Genomic DNA, 25,153 nt, shown 5'->3' with positions numbered 1-25,153 from the left:
CACCATGACAAGACTTGAATAAGTAATACGTTTTACAAGAGGGAAAAGAGTAACATTAAAAATATACACGAATAGAATAACTACCAAATCACTCTGCATAAGTTTTCGATACAGTATAGTACAACCCTCCACCAATGCTGGTGATTGAATTCTAAATAGGCTACAAAAACGGTACTCACTCGGAGCTAGTATACAAAAGTTCCAGAGAATAGTTGCCCGAACAGCTTAGCGAGGTGCAGGGCCGGGGCTAGACGCTGCTCTTTGAAGTAGGTCGGTGAAGTTACTGATAGATCTCAGCGGAGAGTCCTTGGCTCTAATGTCGGTACGCCTCCTCCTCTCCCCTGAATATTTCATCTGTACACGAGAGAAGTGAGAGGATTCGCAGAGTGATCAAATCGTAGCGAGCACCATCAAAACTCTGCAACTGATGAAGAACATTTCGTACCAGAGTGATTTGCAGTGAAGTGCACAATACAACTCTTCACCATCAAGGGTGCATACCTTATATTTAGAGTCCGACAGCTCTCGTTCTGCGGTTCGGAGGCGATTTGCAAGCAACTGAAGGGCGTCCATGGCTGTCGACAGATTCGCTTTTTCCGCACTTGACAAGCCAGCTGCCTGTTGACCCAAAAAGATTCCCAAATCAAGAGAAAGCCATTCAAACAAACACTGGAGGTAGTGCTATGTAGAAGTCAATAATGGACCTTAATCTTGTCACTTCATAGAATCTCATTGTTAAAGTACAGAAATTTAGGATTGAAAAGCGCATCAGCACTTCCTGAACCTCCACCCAGTGCCAAATATGAGGCTAAATAAGGCCGTTTCAGAAAAATTCAACTAGCTTTTAGGTCAGAAACAACGGACATCCGTTCAGTCCGGATGGTATACCTGCAATATGGCAGAACTCAGAACTGAGAGTTTCCGTGATGCTTGAGCCCGGCTATCTTCTGCCTCCTGAACCGCTCACCCATTCCAGAGTTGTAGTTAAGTAGGGTTTTAAATCACTAAAGCTCTAAGACGTACTCTGGAAGACGCAGATGCGGGGCTCAAGACAAAAACTATTCAATTCAACAATAAACTTGAACTCAAACTGCTAAACTGTGGAAAATACAGTAGACAGTCTTACAGACCAAAGGTCCTTGAAATAAACAAGGGCGAGCGAATAATGGATACCCGAAGTAAATGGCGAAGACGTTGCTCTTCATCAAATGTAGATGATGCATTCTTGCTCTCAGCAGTCCTGTGTCTAACCACTTCCTCATTCATCCCTGCATTCAGGAGCTCAAGGCGTCGCAGATTCTTGCTCAACTCCTCATTGGCGAATTTCAGAGCCTGGTTTTCTTCCTGTAATAATGAATGATAGAGAATAAGAGCAGAAACTCAGGAAAGAATTCGGACAAACCTAGTAAAAGACACTAGAGTGAACTAAGAACATACTATTGCTGGTGACACCAAACACTTGCTTATTAGACATTGAGCAAAGGACGCTAACCGATTCAATGAATATTGATGCTGCCATACAAAGCCAATCTCTGTCAGCTACACTTCATATCACACAATTCGCTTGCTATTGTCGGGACAATTCACACACCACATATTATATTCTACAATACGTGGAAGATGGCTTTTAATAAGTACCTGAATTTTAGCGTGATGGGTGATCTGTTGATGAAAAGTCTGGTGGCCAGACGGTAGTCTTCTGATCTCCGTTTCAAGCTCCCTAATCTTTTCCTGATGATTGATGTTTGAGATCTGCGAGAAAGAAAACATTGCGAAGGTATACTAAGGAACAGTGTTATGATATGTCTTTGTAATAGGGAGAGCCAAAACATTGAATCACTAAGAACTACCGAAGTATGATCATCAAGAGGATGATCCAGTTCATCTATCTTAGCATGGGCATGTAAAATGAATTTTCGAGCTTGTTACGAGGCCAAGAGTGTGTTTCTTAAGATCACATCTACTACCAGAGACGGTCATTAGACAAACCGGGATAGGGCTTACCCTGAACTTTTCAATCTCATCTGTTAGCAATTGCTCTCTCTGTCGCAATTTCTCGGCAATCTCACGAGCGGCACTTATCTCACACTGCCTTTGATTTACTTCCTCTAGCAAACTGCGCACAAAAGAAGTCATACGGATAGCGCAACTTTTAGAAAGTCTTGCCTTGAAAAATGAACAGTTGATTATTAAGTACAGATCAAGACGAGAAAGGAGAGATAAGTCAGAATCTTCACCTTTTTCTTTCCTCGATGTGGTCATTGATTTGTGACCTCAAGCACGAAAGCTCCGCTTCCTGCACGCAGAGACTATATGAGAAGTGCCAACTAAAATTACGTAAATTAAATCAAAAACTTGACTCATTTTGAAGCGCGTGAAAACTCCACCGAGGGGAAGTGTGACTAACGATGCTTGATCTCCATAACACATGGGTACAAATCCGTTAAGAAGTGAACCATATAACAAACTGTCTCTACCACTTCAGCAAGTACGTTGGCATGCAAGAGACATCCCACAGGATGCCTCACTTATGCACTGTTAGATACGGACATGTCAGATTACACAGCTAAATTTTCATGCACAGTATCGACAGTCTTGGATTACGTAAATCGTTAAGAGACGTACCATTTCCTCAGCATCTACATTTTTGCGCCGCGCGATCTCCGCCAGCTGCTGGATTTTTTGATGCCCCAGCATTGACTGCAAAACCCACAGCTTTGTTATCAACTACAAATGCGCAATTACAATATATATAACGTCCATGTACCGTTATCAATTTCCCAAGCGCAGTAAAGAACGCACCGCAATGTTATTCATGTCCGTTCTGACACCGAGCAGATCTCGGAGCACATCATGAGTCATGCTCTCAGCCTCGGCTAGTCTTGTATTAAGCATTGACATCTACATGTAAAACACGTTTAGATAAGTATCAGCCAGGGAGCAATTCCTAGGCAAAAGCACCAAACTGTAGACGAATCAACTATGCACTGGATATTAGCAGACTGTGATGAAGACCTCGTCAACAAGGGAGGTTTTGTAGAAATCGACTTCGTAAAAATCATTACGATAACATGACTTGGCGAATATCATCAGAACTTGATCCACATCACGGTCACAATAACTCGAACACACAGATAAGCAGTCAGCCATGACGGCCTCCACGTACCTCATTCTGACGAGATGCAGCAAGCTCTTCGAGCTCCTTAATACGTGATTGGCACGTGATATGCGCTGGATCACTTCCTAAGGAAAAACTCTGAGCTGAGGATTCAAAAGAAGATGAAACATCTCCGGCCACTCCATTTGAGTTTCGGGCAGTGTAATAAGTTTGAACATCCCAGTTGGTTGATTTTGATTCCGCTAACAAATTCTCCATCTGGATCAGATATTGATGAAAATCCAAATTAAATTAAATTAAAACGTACAGCATTAACTTCTAAAGAAACGATTGTCAAAACTCATTCTAATCAACTCAATGTGTTATGACGCACTATAATGATAGAATAAGAAGAATTTACCTTTTGTTGAAAATCAGCTTTCTGTTCCTCAGCAGCATGCAGAAGGTCAGATATCTGCGCCATGGCATCATCCAACTGCATACAACCACGTACTAGGCATTGATTAGTGAAGGAATACCTGGATACAATTCATGATAAGAGTCCAGCATTCGGGTCAGCTTGTACATCACAAGCTTCGAGGCTCAGGTAGAATAATCAGCTAACGTCATAGATATGCTGATGTGAAACAGTTTGTGCTAGGATGTGCAGACTACATTCTCTTAATACTACCCCAGTTTCAGAATGAATTTCAAACCTGAAACTCTGTATCCTTAGATGAATTATCGAGATTTTTCAGCTTTCTTCGCAAGTGCATGATTTCCGAATCTTTCTCCTCCACTTTCCTGAAATAGGACATATCACGTGAGCCAAGCTGAAAAGCAGGTGCAGTGACTGATTCATAAATGATTTCTAGTTGCTATCAATATCAGGAGGAAAGAGTTTTTCGAGAACCTCTCTGTTTCTTGAAGAGCAGAAAGTGCATCCTTCAACTGCTCGTTACTGCGTGTACTAGCTTCTTCATGAGCAGATTGTGTCACAAAAACATGATTGTTCAGCTTCTGCAGCTCCATTTCTATATCTTCCCTTAGCAGCCTTTGCCGCTCAGCTTCTCTATTCAGTAGACCCAACTGTAGAGAAACATGAATGTATTTAATGTTTAGTTCAGTCCCTCTAACTTCAATAGAATATGCGGAGACATGAGAGAAAACAAAAGCAAAGGAGCAGGCCTACACTCACTTGGCCCTCCAGAGCATAGACGGTGCTCTCTAACTCTTCCACAGATCTTGAGAGGAGCACGGCTTCGTCTTCTTTCACCTTGGCATGAGCTTTACTTAATTCCGCAGTCTGCACAACATTGAAATGCATTGAAGGAAAGGTTGACGTTTGGCCCAATTCTGATGACGCCGGGATAATCTACATTTCTGAAGTCAAGAAAAGTCTTATGGAATCTAAACGTTAACTCACCGTAGGTTCAAAATGCTATACACAACATGTACAAGTTCCATATATTTACCTTGTGCAATTCAGAGGCAATAGCTTCACGCTCCAGTACAGTCGCGTGCGTCGTTTCTAGTTGCTTTGTTAGGTCAATTGTTTCTTTCTGGAGCCGATCCCTTTCGTTTTCAACCTCCTTCAAATCCATGGTGACCTCTTCTAGAGCGTTCGCCATAAGTCGTTCTGACATTCGCAACTCATCTTCTAGGTTTTCAATGATCTGCCTCTTCCTGTCTAGCTCAGTTTCCAAATTATTAGACTTCTCCTCCCAGACTGCTGCCTGGCTTTTGACCTGGACGATCTCTTCAGCAACTTGACCAATCTGTTTCTCCAGATCGGCACGCCCCTCTTTTTCGAAGTTAAGTTCTTTTTGCAAGGTACTTGTTGTGATGCGCATCGATTCGACCTCTTGATTAAGATAGAGCTCCTGGAGTGCGGACTCCTGAAGAAGATTTAGGTCAGATTCAAGGCTTTGAAGAAGGTCATCTTTCTGCTTAAGATCCCTCTCAAGTGCCTCCATTTCCAGTCTCGTCTCGACATGCATGTTTTCCACTGCTGCGACCCTCTGTTGCTTGGCAGCAACTTCAGCAATGTATTGATTAACCAGAGATTGCAATTCTCTTTTCTCATGCTCGAGCGAGTCAAATATTTCTTGCTGGATACAGTGTTGCGTGAAGTGGTGTGTCATGTCATCTTCCCTTGTTTGTATCTTCTGTTGAAGTTGGGCTACTCTGGCAGACTCTTCTTCAAGGTCGTTGATCAAGTCTCGTTTTTCACATTCCAACTCTGCTATACGAAGATGACATCCCCGTAGTTGTTCCGACGTCGAAACTACTGACTCCTTGTATTCTTCCTGATTTGAAAGAAGTTCTCCTCGGAGACTATCTAATGCAAATTCTCTCTCACTGAGTTGAGCTTCCGTCTCTTCACATCGTAGTTTCGAATTGCACAAATCTACTTGCATCACTGCCAATTGGGACTCCATCTTTTCAAATTTATCTGAGAAGACACGTACATCCTCTTCTTTCTGTTCTTTCAATTCTGCAAAGGATACCCTGATTTCATTCAAAGAGTTCTCGGAAGCTTGTCCTTGTTGTCTAAGGATAGATATTTCTTGGGATTGAGATTGGATCTCAGCATTCAGTGTCAGTTTGCTCTTCTCGAGTTCTCTATTTTTCTGGAAGCAGGCGTCAAGTTGTGATTGAAAGAGCGAAAAGTGGTTCACAACCTCCTGAGAAGATTGAAGCATCTCTGAGTTCTGGAGTTGGCTTTGACTCAGAAGGTTCTCGAGTTCATTTGCAAGAGCATCCTTCTCTTTTGAATCTTTAACTGCACACTCGAGCATTGCTGTTAGGATTTCGATCTCTATTTCTTGCTTCCAATGTTCATCCGAGGCTTCCTGCAGGTCGGTTCGCAGCTTCAAAATCACCATCTCCAAATCGCCGCATCTTCGTGCCTGCATCTCAGTTTCCTCCGCAAACAATTCTTTTCTCGTTTCTAATTGGTTTACAGTTAGAAGAAGCGAATCCTTCTCACATTTAGACCCTTCCAAGGAGGTGAGGAGTTGGAAGGATTGGACACTGCTCTGCTGTAATTCCTCTCGAAGTGCAGATATCATGTGATCTTTCTCCGACAATTGGCTTGAGATACTTTCAATGATGGTCCTCAGACTCTCAAGCTCTGACTCATGTGCAACAGATGCAGCAGTGGCTTCCTGCGATTGCTTACAAAGCTGCAGACTTAGAATCTCCAATCTCCTCAACAAGTCCTTCTTATCATCATTCAACGCTTCCCAATTAGCATACCTTTGCTCAAGCTGTTCTTGAAGTAAAGATGCAATGTGATCCTTCTCCAGCAACTCGCTAGAGGCACTTTCAATGATGGTTCTTAGTATTTCGAGCTGTAATTCGTGCCCAGTAGATATAGCATCAGCCTCCTCTGAATACTTACAGACCTGCAGACTTAAAAGCTCAAGCCTCTCCAACAGATCCTTTTTCTCATCATTCAAGGCTCGCGAGCAAGCAGAGCTTTCACTAAGTTTTCCGTGAAGCGTAGATATGATATGGTCCTTATCGAGCAGTTCGCTTGTAGTACTTTCGATGATGGTTCTTAAGATATCGACCTGTAACTCGTGTGCAGTAGATACATCACTCTCTCCTTGCGAATGCTTGCAAATCTGCAGACTTGCAATCTCCAACTTTTCCAGCAGGTGCTTGTTTTCCTCATCCAAAATGCTTGCTTTTTGGAGGAGCAACTCATTCTCTTGCCTCAGATTGGAAACAGTTGACTGTAAAGAGTCCACCATATTTAAATATTCGGTCTGGTTTCTTCCCAGCAAATTACTAAGATTAGCTATCGTAACCTCTTTATCGTACACTTCATCAGCAGTTCTTTCAAGGACGGTTGCAAATATATCCAAAGCAGCATCGGATTCAGCCTGAACCATTCCTAGCTGGTTCGAGGTACTGGACACCACATGACCCTGTATTTCAGCGTGTTCTAGAAGATGATCCTGCTTCTCGACTAGTTCGGCTGCATGTCGTGGCAGAGAATCCAGATCGATTACTGAATTGTCCACACTTATTTGAGAATCCACCGTCTCATTCCAGTAATTATCAAAATCTGCACCGAATGTTTGAAAGGATAACTCTGGTCCCGAGTCCTCAACGACTGCCGATTCCAGCGCATCATGAGAGGTACGGATCACTACGTCGGGCCAATGAATTTCATTCTTGAAAGAATCCTTGTGCTGTCGCAGACTAATGATTTCCAATTCCATCTCTTGCTTAGAGTTACCTTCATCTACTATAGACAGCTCGAGCTCCTGAATACGATTGATTAAAGCGATATTGTTCACCTGCTGCATGTCCACTCGCTCAACCAAATTAGGTTTCTCCATATCAAGCTTTTTCAGTTCTGCAACAGTGTTGACCAGCTTTCTAGAATTCGTTGCATACAAGCTCTCGAGCTCAAAAATTCTAGCAGAGAGGTCATCAGGCTGAGAAGCAAAGTTCGAAGGGCAGGTACCCTTCTCAGACAATGAAACGAGAGCTCCAGTACTCTGCGTAATATGCAGGTTCTCGTTGCAGATGGTAGTTTTATGCAATCTCGACTTTGCGTCTATCTCCGCACTAATTTTCGCGAGCTTCATGCGAGTTCCCTCTGTGGCTCTTTCAATTTCAGAAATCTGAGTCCTGGTGAACTCATCCAATTCAAGCTTGAATTCAACTGCCATCTTTGAGTGACAATTCTTCCATAGAGACTTCATTCCATGAATCTCCGAACCCAGGACTTCCATGCATTTCTCCACATGATCCATGGTCACAGATATTTCTTCTTGAATGACGCTAAGCATCTCAATGCTCTGAAGAGACGCTTCCTCTTCCCTTAACTTCCATTCGTATACATCGCGCTTAGAGATTTCATTAGCTCGAACTAAAGCATTAACAAGGATTTCTGCTTCCTGCAAAGTAGCCTGTCCTTCCTCAAATTGTCTCCTCAGCATGGTCACTTCGCTTCCCTTTTCGGTTGCACAAAGTTTTGCAGCTTCCCTCTCAGTCTTCACTTTCTCTATCTGCTTGCGCCACTCACGTGCCGATTCATCCGTTTTCTCTTCGGTCTCCACCAGTAATGCCATCACCTTGTGCAGCTCAGTGTCGAATTGATCCACTTGCAACTCTCTGCTTCGAACTTCATCTTTGGCATTTGTGAGAGCTCTGCCAATGCTCTCAAGCTCCAGTTTGAGAACATTTCTTTCATCAAAACAGGATTTCAATTCGATTTCAACCTGCCTACTATTTTCGATTGTAGCATCTAGATCCATGCGCAATGATACGATAGTGTTGTCCTTGTCGAACATTTGCGCCCGTAGATTTTCATTTTCATGTTTCATGTTATCAAACTCCCTCTTTACCACTTCGAAACAGTCTTTTAAAGACCTTGACTCTGAGGTTGGAGTAGCATTGTGGTGTGTCGTGCTTGACACAGAGGAATTAGTTTGGTGACATTTCTTTGCATCCAGCACCCATTGAGAAAGTTCTACCCGCAGTGCCTCCTGCTCTGCAAGTAGCAGTTCGTAGTTAACATTTAAAGCCTTTGTTTCGTCAAGAAGTTGTTGAATTTTGGTGTCTGCAGCAGACAATAAGGCCCGCGTGGTTGCAAGCTCCAGCTGCGATTTTTCCCAGGAGCTCTTCACTTCTGCAAGGTCGAGGGAGACTCTGGATAGGTGATTTGATGCCTCTTCTCTCTCAATGTTCCACTGGCTTTCAAGTTCGCATATTCTCACTTCGTGCACCTGCTCCTTGACCTTGATTCTCTCCTCCATCTCTTTCACAGAATTGAAATATTTTTGCTTCAGTTCTTCGCTCTCCACGAGCTCCCGGTTAACTGTTGCAAAACGATCTTTCGACTGTTCCCTCTCAGTCTTCCACTGCTTTTCCAAGACCTTTATCTCCTCTTTTAAGTCGCGAAGAGACAAATTTGTCAAGTTCTCCTTTTCTTGAGCTTCCTTGAGGCTTTTCTCAAGTCGCTCTTTGTGACTTTGCAGGGATGAAAAATCCATCTCTCGACAAGCCATGCAGCTCTTCAGCCTCTTGTTCTCAGCTGCCAGGGCTTCTTTCTGAAGCTTCCATTGCTCTTCTGACCGAGCAAGTTCTTTCATCAACATGGTTGAAGCACGCAGTTTCTCTTGGGTTTGAAGAGACTTGCTTTCTGACTGAATCCGGTTTTCCTGGACAATAGCCATCTCGTCCTCCTTCTGCTTAAGTAGAATCCTCGATCCCTCCAAAGCATCCTCTAATTCCTTGACGCGTGCAGACAAAACCATCTCTTTACACTGCAATGCGCCAACCTCCCCGAGAAGCTTATTCTCACGTTCACCTGCCAAAACCGAAGTTAGAGCTGTGTCCTCGTGGGCTTTAACAAGACCTTGTTCGATCATTGAGCAATGATGCAAGATCTTATGCTCGATGTCTTCAACCTCGGCTTCCAGCTTTTGTTTCGTGAGGGTAAGAGCGTCCAAATCCACAACTATCGCATTCATCTGGCGGTGTACATCCTCCACCATGTCAGAAGAAATTTGAAGCTTCTGTTCAAAAGAAAGCTCATGCCGGGATATTTCTTCGCTCTGTTGACTCATGATGAAAATCAACTCCTCCGTTTTCGATTGTAATGCCTTGTTCTCGTTCTGAATATTCAGCTTGGACTGTATCACCTCTTCTAGGTTTTGAGTAAGCTGGGTCTCGCGAGTACATGCATCATGTAGTTGAGACTGCAACGCAGCAAGTCTCGTTTCCCTCTCGATTAAAGTAGTTTCCTGTAGTTTGGCCAGTTCTAGTTCTGCTTCAAATTTAAGTGCCGCATTGAGAGCAAGCTCCAACTCCTGCTCCAGTAGTGTACACCTACTTTCTGCTTCTGCTACGCTTCGTACCAATCTTCCAGTTTCGAGCTCCCACTCTTCCTGTACAATGAACATGCCAGCTTGAACAGTGGCTAGTTCCACCACCTTAGTGTCGGCCTCCTCCATTTTCCTCTGCACCTTCGAAATTAATGCCTCTAGAGCTATGGAGATTTCCACGCTATCACTGAGCTGAATCTGGAGCTGTTCTTTCTCAGACACCAGATGCGCACCGCGAGCCTCGCTTGCTGATACTACATCTTGCAGTCTCAGAATACTAGTCTGCATGACACCAAACATAAAATCTTTGTCTCCAAGTTCTTTCCTTGTATCATCGCTTTCCTGCACGTGTTTTAAATTCTGCTTCACAAGGATTTCCATTTTCTCCTCTTGCTCTATCAGTAACAAAGTTTTTTTGGTGATCTCCTCTTGCAAGCTTGCAATTCTTCTGTCTTGTTCAAAACATTCAAGAGCAATATCATCATGATCAAGCTTCTGAATTCCTTTGACAGCTACCTGGTTTTGGAGCCACCATAGCATGATTGCGGCTACCATGCACGATCTCCCTAAGGCCTCTTTGTCATGGGCATACTCTCCTGCAAGCTGCATATTTCCCAAACCAAATTTCCCTTTATTCCTTTCGCAACCTATCAAATCTCCTTCAAATTTAGAACACACCTGTTTCTGCACCAACTTAAGCCCAGTTTCTTCGGTACACTTCACAAAAGTAGTGTTTTGAGGGCGGTGCTTCTCAATGCCTTGAAGTCGTTTAGGCCGCGTATCCACTACAGCCTGAGGTTCTAATGCCTGAGGGCGGGTTTGCCCTTTGAAAAGCTCATCTTGGGGCTCAGATATCAATGTGCAATTACCGAACATATTGGCTACACCGCACTCAATCTTCGCTTGCAGGCTTGAAATCAAGAGGTCTTTTTTCTGTAAATTCTCCTGACTATGCTCATTCTGCCTCTGCAGAATATCCTTAGCATTGCATTCGTTCGTCAGAGCATCTGAAAACCATCGCAACATGATAGTCAAACTGGCAAAAGTTTTCTCAATTTCAGTGGACTTCACCTTATCACCCAATCGTATGGCCTTACTCATATCTTTCCTGTCGACCACAGGGCTCTTCGCCGCATCCGAATAGTACCCTTTCATGCGTTCAAGTTCTCGATCTCTGTCAGTGGCGGTCGGTTGATTTAAGGAGTCGTCAAGTATTCCTTCCATCTCACGGACAGCCTCCGTAAGAGCAAGGTCGCCCTCGTTGATATAATCCAGGAGCCTAGAATTAGCTGCTTCCCACTCTTTGCGTGCCCGAGTTGCCAAATCTTTCTCTTTTAATAAAGCCTCGTTCTTTAAGGCCCAATTCCTCCTCTCCTCCTGGACGGCTTGAATCACAAGTGTCAAATCTTGGAGCTCCTTCCCAAACTCTGTTACGTTCCATTTAGCGAGTGCTTTCTGCTCGACAACGGCATCTGGCTTCAATTTCATGATCTCTTCACGCAAAGAACTTATGGAACGTAGTATTTCCAGCTCTGCAGGGTCCGCACTGGTTGATTCAATGTCTAGAGGGATTCGATCTCCCAGAAGCCTTGCAGTTGACATATGCGCAACCTCTTGTTCGCCCTTCGATGTTGGATGATCACCCTGAACCACATGAAAGGAGTGGAGTGGAGTGGCGAAGTTAAGTTTTAAGATGCAACTATCTCGAGGTTGATCTCCATCTTCCTGAGAACGTGGCATTTCAGTGCAAAGCTTGATGACGTTATGTAGCTCCTCTCTTGAAGATCTGTTAAGAGGAGTGCATACATTTCGAGATGAAAGATCAAGGAACTGTAATTCTTGCTCCAGTTGAATGATGCTATAAGATCTCTCATTACAAAGAATTTCTCGCGCATGCACATCATCTGCAAGAGAGACAGCAATACGACTTATCTCCTCCTTTTTGGAAGATAGCTCTTTTATTAAAGAATTTGCTTCTTCCAACTGCTTCATTATTTCAGATTCCTGCAACCAAAACCATTACTAATTTAATAATATCCTCTAAAAATGCACAGCAAGAATATTGTAGGCAAGATGCTCATCTCCCCCACATTGCAATCTATGCCAATTTTGCTTTAGAATTTAAATGTTTTTAGCGACCAGGTGGCCTTTATCTCCTCACACACCATGCTCTATATAAATGATTCGGTGACCAGTTCTTTCATGAATAGATGAACCAATTGATCACATCAAAAGGTTTTTGAAATATAACAAGGGCAAGATCACCTTCATGTGTGCTGCAACAGCTGCGTCGTCAATATGCTTCAAAAGCACCTGCTGTTCCACAGCCATTTCCTTCGTTTCTGAGCGAACTTTCGTAACTGTATCTCTTACTAGTGCAGCCATCTCCTGCGTGATGATTCGGAGTTCATAAGCTTTGATACTAAAATCGGATATCCGAATCTGGCCCACACTCTGAACCTTCAATCTGTTGTTATGTACGTTTGCAACCAATCCAACAATCACATGAGTCTCACCTGAGCAACTGAAAGACTTGACTCAGTAGACAAAAACTGACTTAGAAATGTTTCCGTCGCATCCACAGCTTCCCTGATTTCCTGTAGCAAAAATGAGATGTGTAAAGTCGACGGCTAATAAACTAGCTTCTTTAACAGTACGAAAAGATAAGTTCTAACCGAATAAAACGGCATGCACGGATAAACTTTAAATCCCTACATCTATATACCAACTAGTACCTGGAACTCTGCCTGAAGTCCATCTACATCCTGTCGAGAGGCCTTGAGCTGTTCATTCAACTCAGACCGATTGCGGGCGTCACGCTCAGACTTCTCCTCACTCTGTACAAGTTGCCAGTTAGGAATTATGATCACCTATGCAAATAACTCAAAAACCGGATAACGATACTACAACAATTGGGCTATGAGAACGTACCTGCTGCAATTTGATTTTCAGATTTGATATGAGCTCTAAATGCTGGGCATAGCCCAATTCAATAGCCTCAATATCCAAGACCTTGTCCTGCAAAAGAAATTCAAGAAAGTTCGGTAAGAGAGTTGAGTTCATGTAATACTTAGCCGCTAATACAATGGAAATATTACAATGGAAATAATACAATGGAAACTAGCAGTGTTCAGTAAGAAGGGTAAGAAAAACACAGTGCTGACCCGGAGTTCACGGATTTCGTTTTGTTGTTCTTCACTGCTCAGCCTCATTTCCTGAAGTTCAGCGTTTGATTCATCAAGTTGCCTGCCACAATAGCCCAATTAAGTGTCTGCTCTCTCAATAACGATACACTCAAGTTCACATCCCTGGCGTACCGGTATAGAACAACCATCTCAACTGTATCTCTCCTGTGGTAACTCTATTAGAACTGTCATAATGACAATAAAGTAAAATAGATCGTTTTTCTGTTCGAAAACTTCAAACCAACAGAGAGCATACTTGGTTAATCTTGAATTTGCTTCCAAACTTGAGCTCAGGTTCTTCCGGCAATCCTCGACCTCCCTTCGATAGTTGTCTGCCTGTAATACCGTTATACCGCACGAATTCAGCAAGACAAAACTGACAGAAACTATACATTGAATAAAACGAGATCGAGAATGAGATCAAACACAGTCCCGTGGAATGTTTTCAGACGATGTCTGAAAACAATGGCACGCAAACAAATCACGTTCCAAAACAAAGACGAGAAAGTTTGAAAATTTGATGGTGGTAATGATTTGACTGTACTAATTGGTTCCGAACGCCCTAAAAAGTTTTTCCAGATAGTCACTAATTCTTAAAACACGTTTTGAGTCGGCAACAAGACAGGTTGTGGGACGAATACTAATCAAATCAAGCAAGCAGTTTCTACTTAGAATGTGGTGCAAGGTTTGCAATTTTCGTTAAAGCAGAAAAACGATCATACAGTAGAAGCAGGAACATACTTCAATGCGTAGGAGCTCGATTTCTCGCTTGGCAGAAGCAAGCTCAGGAGCCAAAGCTTCCCTCTGTCATAATAATTGAACACATCGTAGACATCATTATTTAGTGTCTCTTCGACCAATACAAGATCCAGGGTATGAGTTAACTGCTTTCTCAAGACGCAACATACCTGAGGAGAAGTAAGAGCGGTTAGCGATAGTTTACTATCAAGCACTTCCAGCAGCTGCAAAACTCACACTTGCACTAGTTAGTTCCTATCTGCTGCGGTATTTCCTCCGCCGAATTGCCTGTGGACTTATAGAATTGGTTTGATAACATCTGGAATAGATGTCTGAAACTAAATTCTATCCGGGAGATGAGGGCTTTTATGAACCTGATCTCTTAAGTTAGAAATTTCGTCAGCCATGGCTTCCCTTTCTCCACCAATGTAAAAGTCTTGGAACCTGCATTGAGGCCTAAGTTAATAAAGACAGAGTTCAAAATTGAGCATATAGATTAATTCTTGAGGATTTGACTTTAAACCGATCCAGTCGACAACAAGGTGCTTCTTGGGTAATCAAATTTGCTCATATAGCCGTCAAGATATTCAAGAGATGTTGCAGAAAAAAATAGCTGTGTAACCTGCGAAGTTGCTCCATTAACCGTATGTTTTCCATGGCGAAGCGGGTTAGCTCAGGATTGCGGTCAACTTTCGCCTGGATGAGCTGCAACTCATTCGTCAGGGAGTCCTTCTCCTGCCTGAGGTACATGTCCGCAGGCACAATCCCTGCGGAGAGCGCTTCTAATCTTTTTATCTTATCTTCTCGAAACCGTAACAACATCTTGCTACATTGATTGTCATCCTCCCGCTGTTTCACCTGAACAACATAATCTCTCATCAGACACAACACGTACGCTGAATGTAGATCCTGAAAACATTTCCCCAATACTTGTTTCAGCCGCTATGTGCAGAACATGTAGTTTAAGGTTGAAGAACTCACAAGACGGGTAAGCTGATCAATCTCAACTGCTTGTCTCTTTTGGCATGATTCTGCTTCCTGCTCTCTTCTGAGAGCACCTGCCAAGACTGCCTCCAAGGCTTCCAGCTGTCCACAAAGACATCTCCCTCCAATCAGAAATATAATCAGATTTAACCCTGATTTTTATGTTATGGTGATCATGAGACGAAGACAGACTTTAGATTTTCAATAAAATACTTAATAGACAGATACTCATGGAAATGTCATTGATAGGACACAACGAGTCATTTACAAGATTGGGAATGTCAAGGAACCTTTTTGATCGAAAATCGTGGGCCAGTAAAAGATTTAGACATCTCCCATGAATCGAAGGAACAATGAGATTGCTCCTGTTCATTGAATGAAATAATTGCCGTTCCCATGTTTTGGTCCACCTTACGACCGCTATCTAGATGGACTGAAGCTGTCGTATGCATAGAAGACGTCAAAGGCAAGCTTTTCTGTCTCTTCATGCGGTTCAACTCTTCCTGCAATTGAAGGAGAATGTCGGTTAGAAACACAGCGGATAGGAGTGAAGTAATACATACTTCATATCAAATACAAAAGTCATATTAACAATTCATCACCAATTCCCCAGCGCTTAACGCAATTAAGCCCTTTCAACATGGGATAGTATTTCTGATGCTTCTAAAGCCAACCTTCAGTTCCTGGATTTCTTGACGTAGGCCATTCACATCTCCCGAGGCATCTTGATTCACAAAGGCCTGGCAAAGGATAGGCGCGTAAAATTAATCAGAACTCAGAACAATGATAGGTGATCATGACTTCAATTGTAAATGAAAGTTTTCACAAATTGAGAAATCGTCTGTAGTAGCATACATTGTTTCTGATGAATTTCGCGCGTTGAGCGAACTTCAACGTACTCAGAGTTTCCAGCGCACAGCTGCCAAACATAAACTGGTCAGTCAATCGGTAGTCGGGAGGGATCAGGTAATATTCATCAAAAAGAAGTCTCCAAGAGTTAGACAAGAGAAGCGAAGTTAAAAGTACCAGCTAGAAGGACTTATATTCGCTATCATGATGGTCTTCGAATTCCCCCCCAAAGAATCCTGCACCCAAAGGAATTAGATTTTTCTGTCAGTTCATAACTTGTCAATACAATGCTATAGCAAATACTGTAGTGAAATTAGATAGCGCATGTCTGAGCAGCGTACATGTCCAGAGAAGTTAGTCATGTAGCCAAACCTGTAATAGATATGTGAGCTTAGAGTCACGATAAGGCACATGACGCTGCTTCCCATTTGCTACATCCACGAGTATCATGATGACGAGACTGTTACCCCAAACCACGTCCAAGGTTAAGAACAATGACTGCCATCACTTAACTACGCGGACTGTTAGCAGAATTACAGATAATGTCACCGTCAGAGAGAATCAGATTCTACAACACCTTTTAAATATGTCAAATCGAGCCGAGATGAAATTACATAAAAACATACCCAAGAGTAGAAAGAGACTTGTTGATGTGGGCAGCCTCCTTCAACCGATCTCCATCAGATCCCGAGCTTTTCTGTCTGTTGCAACGATATTAATACTTCTATAAAATTTCACGGTTCCTAGAGTCTGCTTTTAAAATTGGCATAGGGAGAAACTTCAGTACCTTTCAGACCCAGCAAGATCCACCAGGTTCAATCGCCCGAATCGAATGCTCGTCATTGAGTTGAATTCCCACTGCAGTGTACCATGGCGAATTACGAAGATCAAAACGCTATTTCTGAGCATAAGTGACAAGTGCAAGAGCTCATGTACACACGACAAAATGCTTAAAGATAAAATTTACCTTGCTCTCAATGGTGCAGGTAAACACACTGTGCGAACGACTGCTCTCACGATTCATATTCGTGGCAGCCACTTTCCTGTTGGCAGCTCCCTGCGTAGCATAAAAAGAAATGCAACAAAGTGTAATTATAATCCTCTGTGATGCATGCAAGGTACTAGAGATGCTCAATTATCAATCATAATCCTTACCAGAAGCAGGAGATGCACAACATCTTGCACGCTTTCGACCTCAACTTCAGAAAGGTTTTCAACGTATACTCCTTTTTTGCCACCCTCCCGCATCTGCAAAACCAGGTGCAATAATATAAATGAAAAAGTTGAGGAGGACTTGTACAAGCTTTAAGAAAATTGTGAGTCGATTTAATACGGTCAGAAACCATAGGATGCCGCTCATATAGAAGTATACATGCCTGCAAGTTCGTAGAGGTTGGCTCCAAAAGATCAGTTATCTGCTCATTAAAAATCTCCAAAAAGGAGCACTTGCAGACATATTTCAGGTGCTCATGAATACGAGATTCTTCTTCCTGCGAATTCAACAACAAAAGAAGTCAAGTTCCTACTCATAATCTTCCATGAACGAGTGATAACAAGAAATTCATGTACTTCAAGGTCAGGGCAGATGGGTAAAAAGCAGCCTCCTCTTTTCACCTTTTGTATCCTGGAAAATAGGTACTCAAACACGCGTGGTGTTATGCCCCGGTTGTCGCTGGGACGGTGTTCAAGGTCCACAATGTCCCCAAGCATTGTATAGGTTTTGCCACTTCCAGTCTGTACACATGTCATCACTAAACTTGTAAATGCCACGAACTTGCCTTACCACTCGATTAACTTCATTGACACAATCAGTAACAACAAATAAACCACAGCGGATGTAATTGAAAACTGAGCTGAATACACAAACCAATTACGTGCAGATCCCCTATCTAGACAGATGGAGCTGCAGAGATGCATCAGACACAAAAAAGAACGCAGACTAAAAATCACCTGACCATAACAGAACATACAGCTGTTGTATCCAGCCATGCAATTCTCAACCATGGGAATGCCAGCCACTCTGAAAAGTTTCTCCTGCAATCTCGAAAGAATGTGTCTCAGTCATCCGACCAGAAGCACACTGCTGTGAACGTACAGAAGGACCTGGGCACAATTATAATAAATAAATAAATAAATAAATAAATAAGTCTCAGCAGTTAGACGACAGCAAACCTGTGTGATGTGTTCGCCAGCAACATGATCAAAGGTGAACCTTGACTCAGGTTGCCCAATCCAAGTGATACTCTGGGAATTTTCCTGTCGAACGCATCTGCCGAAGCCTTTCAACGCAGACTCAGACGAACTGATTGGCCGAGTGCGCAGTATCACCTGTACCGTGTAAGAAGCCAGCACAGTCAGCAAATCTCTGAAGTATTCCCATCAAAGACCGAGATTGACATTACGGAACTGCAATAGAGATCATATTTGTATGACCAACGTTTAATAACCTCCATGGCGCCAGCAGTTAGTCCCGAATGAGAAACTTGATATGACCTAATTCGTCTAGAATGTGCGCTATGGACACACTAAGACACGTATTTCTTGGTAAGACCATGATCTAGATGGTATGGAGAAGTGTAGGACACAAGATAGGGACATGGATGAACGAATTCCGAGGGTTATAAATGAACAATTGCTATCTGTCTTTGGTGGTGCACTAACTTCTCAACGACTTCGCAATGACCAGGCACATTGAATCACAAATCACATCAGGGCATATTCTCCGAGCCATATCAAGAGCTCAAAACCTGGTCTAACACGGTTACTAATGAGATCTCTCCTTTCAAAAATAATTGTGAGAAATCTTAACTGATCCAAAAACTCCATTGTGTACGCTTACCGGCAATCCACCAGAGAAAATGCAGCCAATTTCATCGTTCATAAGTGCACAAGTGAGCGATCGAAAAATGCAGACTCGAAGCTCACCTGCACGTTGTGGTCGTCCCAGAACATAGGATCCTCTTCAATGTCGTATTGCTGCTCCGAAATCTGCTGGTCGGCGCAGACTTGGGATAATCCCAGCGACCTAGCACTCCCAGGTGCTCGTACGCTACCTATACTGGCTGCGCTACCAGGGGTAGCGCCATATCTGAGAGATCGATTAATGATGCGGCTGGGGGTGAAGGTCGAGTTGCTCGAGCTGACCCAAGTCTTGGAATTATCGGAATCCAGGGGTCGCTTGCCAGTGATCCTGGAGGTGCGAGGTGTGGAATCAATTGAGCCTACCTTGCTAGCTGTGGAGGTCGAAACAGCAGGGGTCCGATTTCCGGCAGTGGGAGTCCCACTGGCAGAATCGCTGTCCGAGCTCCTGTTCGCTGAATCAGTCTGTTGTAGACTATCGTGCAGTGAACGAGCTATAGAAGGCAACTTGGGCGGCCAGGCTGCAGCGACCTTACTGACCCGGGTGAGAGTAGTTCGTTTCTCCCGAGGCTTCTCGGGTGTGTTCGAGGCGGAGGCAATGTTGCTGTCAACATTCTCACTACCTCTAAACACGCCAGAGCCCCGCTTCTTGCCTCTGGGAGTGGAAGGCCTTGACGGAGAATCGGGCTCCGTCTTCTCAGACGTAGATGATGTCTTCAGAGTCGCTTCTGGAATTGAACGCAGCGGTAACCTTACAGGTTGCAATGTGATGTCCGCCCCATCATCTTGACCCTTGTGCGACTTCAGAAATTGGCCAGAGCGGCGCGGCGAGGTCGCCCTTGACGTCATTCCTCTGGCTTCTCTTTACTGCCTCCTAGCTCCCTGTCTATATTTCACAAGCTCTCTTGACATAACACATACTGTGACAAACTGAAACATCAATTTTCTTGTAACTTGCTCGCGGCTCACATCGATCGAGAATGCTATCTTTCGGAGAACCGCAGGGCTGATAGTGTCCAAAATTCAATTCCAATACCACATGAACTCGTCGGTTGTAATGAGGATTCGCGAAAACAGGTGTACTCCTAAACTAGTCCCATGCGGAAGAAAACTCAAGAGCTAACTGGCTAGCCCACGACCTTACCCTGCTTTCGCCTTGCCATCGATCTTACAATTAGAACACAACGTAGAAGAACATGTCTCCTCGCACTCCTCAAAAGCTTCGAAAACATTTTGGAACCCTCTCTTCCTATGGGTATAAAACAACAGGCCGAACCCTCAAAAGACTCTGCTCTACCTATGATTCCTTCGTAGAGAAACTACAGCGAGAAAGACGGTCGCAAAACCGTCTCCAAGACAACAATGCGACACGATACTGCAGACATTCAGATTCAAAATCAAGCGGAATAGAGACAGCTGATCAGCTGATGATTAATAATTAACAACTCTCCAACTACATTCATGACCACGGCCCACAACAATACACAGTCACTCTCAGACTACCTACGACAGCTTACTCTAAAACATGACTTGACTGCATTCCGGTTCAATCAAAACATTCACATAAAGACCACAATCTCACCACCAGCGTATTTCCCACTTGAGAAATCCCAGAACTCGAACGGGACAGAAACGTCAGACCAACCTACCAATGAACTGTACCTCGAGAATCCTCTCTCCAGAGCACGACTCACATTGAAACACAAACTGCTCAATCTATCTCCCACGCTTCAACTTCAAATTTTCTCGTGCCTTCCTCCCTCACTCACACTCTACTTCTCACCTCAATAACTTGCAGTGTCCATAACTTACACTATACAGGTGAACTCTCCACATCTACAATCAACCACCGAACACCGAGACCGAACCTGACCACCAATCTCTCACTCTCACAATCGCTCCTTCTCCCTCCTCTCCGTCCCGCCCCCTCCACACCTCACCGATTCGCTCAAACACCAACGTTCACAAACAGTCAACAACTTAAACTACTCCTCAACTTCGAAATTCAAACGACAGTGACGATCGGCAGCGATTACTGCCTCTCAATAACGCCGCTTCCACTCACCGTCACTCCAACAAAGTACCCAAATCAGACACTACAGAGATATGAACCCCAAGGACCTTGTCTTCTCTCCTTGATCGTGAATGAGCGCCCTATCAACCCCGAACGAGAAAAACAACCCAAATTGAAAAATCGAGTAACTCCCGAACCCGCCGGTGGGTCCTACTATTTCAAACTCGCGCGACGGGGGAAGAAGAACAAGTCGGAGGGCTAAACGGATGATCTCCGGGGAACAAACGTATGAAAAAGGCTCGATTACGAATCCGTGTCGCTCCGAGTGAGGGGTTTCTCATCCATAAGCTGACGCCATTCCCGAGGCTGTGAGCAACTGTGTCAGCTCAGGTCAAGAGCGCCAGAATTGGGCAACGGAATAGCGGAGAAAATTAAATACAAAACTTCGTCGTGAAGAAGGGACGAAGGAAAATTTGAAACGCGAAGGAACCAAGTGGAGGCGCGGGCCGATGATTGCCGTTGGGGCGGCGGGTGTACCGAGGGCGTAGATCAGTCACTTTTTGAAGCAATACTTTGTGGCGGGCTGCGCCTATTTCCTTGAGAACCCTTTTCCCTCATAATGAATATAATGTCGCCTTATTGTGTTTGCCAACGCTCGGTTGCTCTCTCCCTTGCTTCCCCCAATTTGACTGACGTTCCGGAGCATGGAATCCGGACCCCCTTCTCTGCTAAATTTAGCGGTGCCTTTCGGAATTTAGGGGCTCCCTTCAGCCATAACTTTACGTTGGGACGGAAATCCCCTCCACTTCGCTGCTCATCGTCTGCTTGGCTCGTTCTTTAGAGCTCCTGCTTTTCGACGCCGCCCCAAAAGGAGATAAACTCGGATTTCGGGACCCGCTTTCAGAGAGTTGTGTCACTATCGGAGTTGGAAATTTGGGGTGGGTTCTTCGTGTTGTCTTCATTCTTTAAAGTCCTGGTGTTCCATGATGCATGTTGCTTTCTTTGTCTCTTCTGCGTCAGGTTCGTTAAATGTGACTTGCAGGATTATTCATTGTATTTTTGGGGGGAGAGGAGGGGAAAAGAAAGGGGACGAAACAGATAAAGAAAACTTTAGGTTGAGTATTATGGTAAATCTTGTCGTGCAACTTCCTACAAATTTTGTGAAACTTATTTTTGGCGTTTGTAAGTAAATAGATAATGTGGTATTGTGACAAATAAGAGTGGAATTTTTATTTCTAAAAGTAAGTAACAAGAATATGCAAGTGCTGATAAGAACAAATTGGTGTGTTTATTGCAAAGACAATAAAAAAAAGTTCTTAATTTGTTGTGAATTCTTACTGTACAGACATGTGAAAAATTAATTGCATTGTAATTACTAATATTATTATTACATGTCTTCAAATTGTACTCAATGTGTTGTTAGTTGTTGTTTCCTATGCAAGTTTCAGACTAATTTAGAAAATTAGTCAGTTGAAATTGAACCCAATGAAAATAAATGAAAAATCCAAACAGTTTGTGTGAGCTACAGGATATGAATGAATGTACATATTATTAACATTGTGATATCTAGAGTTATGGTTGTGTTTGTTCCTTCACTTTTACATATGTCTCTCTCTCTCTCTCTATATATATATTTATATATATATATATATATATATGTATATAAACATTCTTAAATACATTCAGATGTGTGAGAGAATGAGAATTTGTAAAAAAGAAACTGTCAGCATGGTAGATGAACATATTTATATATGATTTGTTTACTCATGTATCGAAATAACTAAGCATTAGTACCTTAAAATCATTTTGTGTTTATTTATTTATGTACGTGTGTATATATCTACACACACGTGATCAAAAGATAATTAAGTTGAATATAAGCTTTTAATCTGGTTGATTTTATTTCAGTAATTTGCCATCAAATATTCTACACAGATTTAGAACTTATAGATCCAATTATTGTTTTTATTAAATGAACATTCACATTAGTGTAAAAATATTGTTGAAGTTTAAATTATTTGCTTGGTCACAGTAATTATGTTGTTAAGTAATTTCATTCAGAAATAAAATGAGAAACTTCATGAAACTAATAAATTTGATAACACACTTCTTCTACATATGATAATTCAAATGCACAGCAAGAGGTCTACCAATGAATCATTTAGATTATGAGAGTAGAAAAAAGAATCAGCATAGCTCAAAAATTTCCTGAAACCAAAATATTAGGAAAAGCATACAACATATTCAGAACAATATTAAAATGTTGTAAATATATTAGTTAAAAAAAAATTAGACACCACAAACAAACAATATGACAACGTAGCTAATTGTCAATTAATAATTACAACAAATCTTAAGCATGATGAACAGTGTCGACATTCAAATGAAACTTGCCACACAAAATACAATCACTTATGAGCTAAGCAATTTTGGGAATACATTAAATAGTAACTTCTGCTATAAAATTATAAAGTTCTGATGAAAAAGGCAACATAGAAGAGAAAGTTATTGATTAAGCACTGCTTTATTTGGTTTTCAGTCAACTTTTGGATGTTGGGTTCTGAAGCAATTTAGTCCAAGTTCTTTGTAAAGTTCTAAGCTGGAATTAATGCTTAAAACCATTACAGTACAATCAGGTCTAAATTCCCTGGCCCTAATCATGGTTCCCAATTTGAAGCATGCCCTATGTAACACCCCATGTGCATAAACAAATTCGGTTAAGGTAAAAGTTCACTTATTACTAAGGGGGGAAAATTGACATGATCGCTTGGTGCTGCTCGTGCATACAAACGACTTAAATGCTCACAATCCATCTATTGTAACTTCGTTCATCCAAATTTGTCAATTTAAATAATAAATCAGAAAGTATACAACATTAACCACTGAAAAAGAAAGAAAAGACAAGAGTCACATTAAGATAGGCCTTATAAATTTCGACATTCTAAAAATAGAAAGCGAATTTACTGAATATAAAACAGGCTGGGGGCCGAAATTAAGCATTGTTTTTGTTCTAACCAAAAGTGCAAACTTGCACACCCTAAACCCTCCAACCAGTATTTCCATGTCAAAGCTTGATACGCCATTCCAGCCTCAGCATGCTCTTGAATTTAGAGTTGAGATTTGTTCTCGCAATGTTCAGAGGGCTGTTTCTTTGGTTCAATGTTTGTTCTGTGTGCATAGTGGTCGTGAGGACAAAGATGGGCCCGGTGTGAAGCATCAGTGCATTGTGAATGTTCAATTCTACAAGCGACCGTTTTGCAAATAAAATTATCACGGTCACAATGAACGCCAATATTATGTTGAATGAGAAGCGTACAATTTGTTGACCAACAAAGCAAAGAAATCATATTTTGTAAATAAGAAGAAGTTGAGTATGGATACATTTCTGGATAGCTCCGGCAATGAGCTCCACTTCGAGATTTTAGCTTCAATTGTTGAAAACATCGTTGTTGATACATTTTTCAATCCACAAGACAACAAGGAAGATGATTCTAAAGCCATCACAATGAGAAACACATTGAAATTGTTCTCTTTACATCCAAACAGTTTGTATTTCGTGAGGATTAAGAATTCCACCCGATTTGAACTTGCTTTGAAGCATACATTGATTAGTGTCTCCTTTCGACAAACTACTGCGGTTATCAGCCATTACAAGGAGAAGTTCAAAAATCCAAAATTGGCTAGTCTCAATGACCGCATGGTCAGCCAATTCGTTCTTGTACTAGTGGGCGTAAACTTGCAGATCATCTCCGACATTCTTAGTAATAATTCTATATGATCCTTCGCCCTGGCTGGAGACAATTCTTACCACCAAGGGATATCGTTCTTTGATATTTGAATCCGAGTTTGCATCGATGGTGTGCTCTATAACTTGCATTTGGTTGTTCCATTTTTCGACTGTCATACTACCTTGAACATTACCTTGCTGATCTACAAAATGCTGGACAACATACATTCCAGTTGGCACGGCAAATTGATTGCCTTCAATTCAGAAGGTGAAAACACTATGATAGATTGACATAATGGCGTAGCTACCCTTCTTGATAGGGAAGCCATTGAACAGATACTCCGCATTCGCAATACATTTGGTTGAAGGAATCTCATGCGTTCAGGCAAAGCAAGACGTAGACAATAATATTTCGATGGAGGAGGTCCCACCTATAATGCTTACAATGCTCATCAAAATGCGAACATGTACATTCATCAGCATTATTCTTGACCCTCGTCAAAGTCACATCAGAAATTACTAGTGAAAGATCGACGTAGAAAAATTGAAACAAATCACAAGTTGTTAATCAAAGCATATAACAACGAGGTGACAACCACAATTTGTATCAATCGGCACGATCACAAGACCATGTTCAATGATGCTTGGGATGATGTCAAGGGTCGATTCATGCACCTTCGCAACTTCTATGGAGGATTGGCTAATGTGTTCGCAAATACATCAATGGAGTTAGATTTCTCAATCTTGAAGTGGGCGAAGGACGAGTTTCGCCAATCGCTGACTAGTTTGGCCCTGGATGGAGTGTTCCAAACAAAACAACATGAAATTCTTTGCAGTATCAAATAAGGT

At 42.4% G+C, this 25,153-nt stretch overlaps 1 protein-coding gene across 1 annotated transcript; it reads right to left on the bottom strand.

The window, feature by feature from the left end:
• Window positions 1-14: 14 nt before the first annotated feature.
• Window positions 15-20,784, bottom strand: LOC112284573 (uncharacterized). Its single transcript, XM_024524473.3, has 40 exons — window positions 18,630-20,784; window positions 17,877-18,032; window positions 17,655-17,738; window positions 17,319-17,438; window positions 17,081-17,194; window positions 16,860-16,952; window positions 16,672-16,761; window positions 16,492-16,562; window positions 16,331-16,405; window positions 16,077-16,164; window positions 15,882-15,940; window positions 15,711-15,774; window positions 15,530-15,595; window positions 15,146-15,358; window positions 14,853-14,957; window positions 14,494-14,729; window positions 14,246-14,315; window positions 14,042-14,095; window positions 13,875-13,937; window positions 13,390-13,469; window positions 13,113-13,194; window positions 12,880-12,966; window positions 12,684-12,785; window positions 12,465-12,545; window positions 12,214-12,336; window positions 4,573-11,952; window positions 4,296-4,403; window positions 4,011-4,186; window positions 3,814-3,901; window positions 3,519-3,593; window positions 3,167-3,376; window positions 2,803-2,901; window positions 2,626-2,700; window positions 2,238-2,296; window positions 2,005-2,116; window positions 1,639-1,752; window positions 1,174-1,344; window positions 889-954; window positions 502-618; window positions 15-354 (listed from the first exon to the last, which is right to left on the bottom strand). Exons 1-40 carry the CDS (start codon window positions 19,410-19,412, stop codon window positions 226-228), a joined length of 12,138 nt encoding a protein of 4,045 aa, XP_024380241.1. The 5' UTR covers window positions 19,413-20,784; the 3' UTR covers window positions 15-225.
• Window positions 20,785-25,153: the final 4,369 nt, after the last annotated feature.

Source organism: Physcomitrium patens, chromosome 7 (genome assembly GCF_059467195.1).
Source record: "Physcomitrium patens ecotype Gransden chromosome 7, ASM5946719v1, whole genome shotgun sequence".
Classification (NCBI taxonomy): Eukaryota; Viridiplantae; Streptophyta; class Bryopsida; order Funariales; family Funariaceae; genus Physcomitrium; species Physcomitrium patens.
Note: the sequence above shows the minus strand (reverse complement) of the source record. Positions and strands in the feature narration are given on the sequence as shown.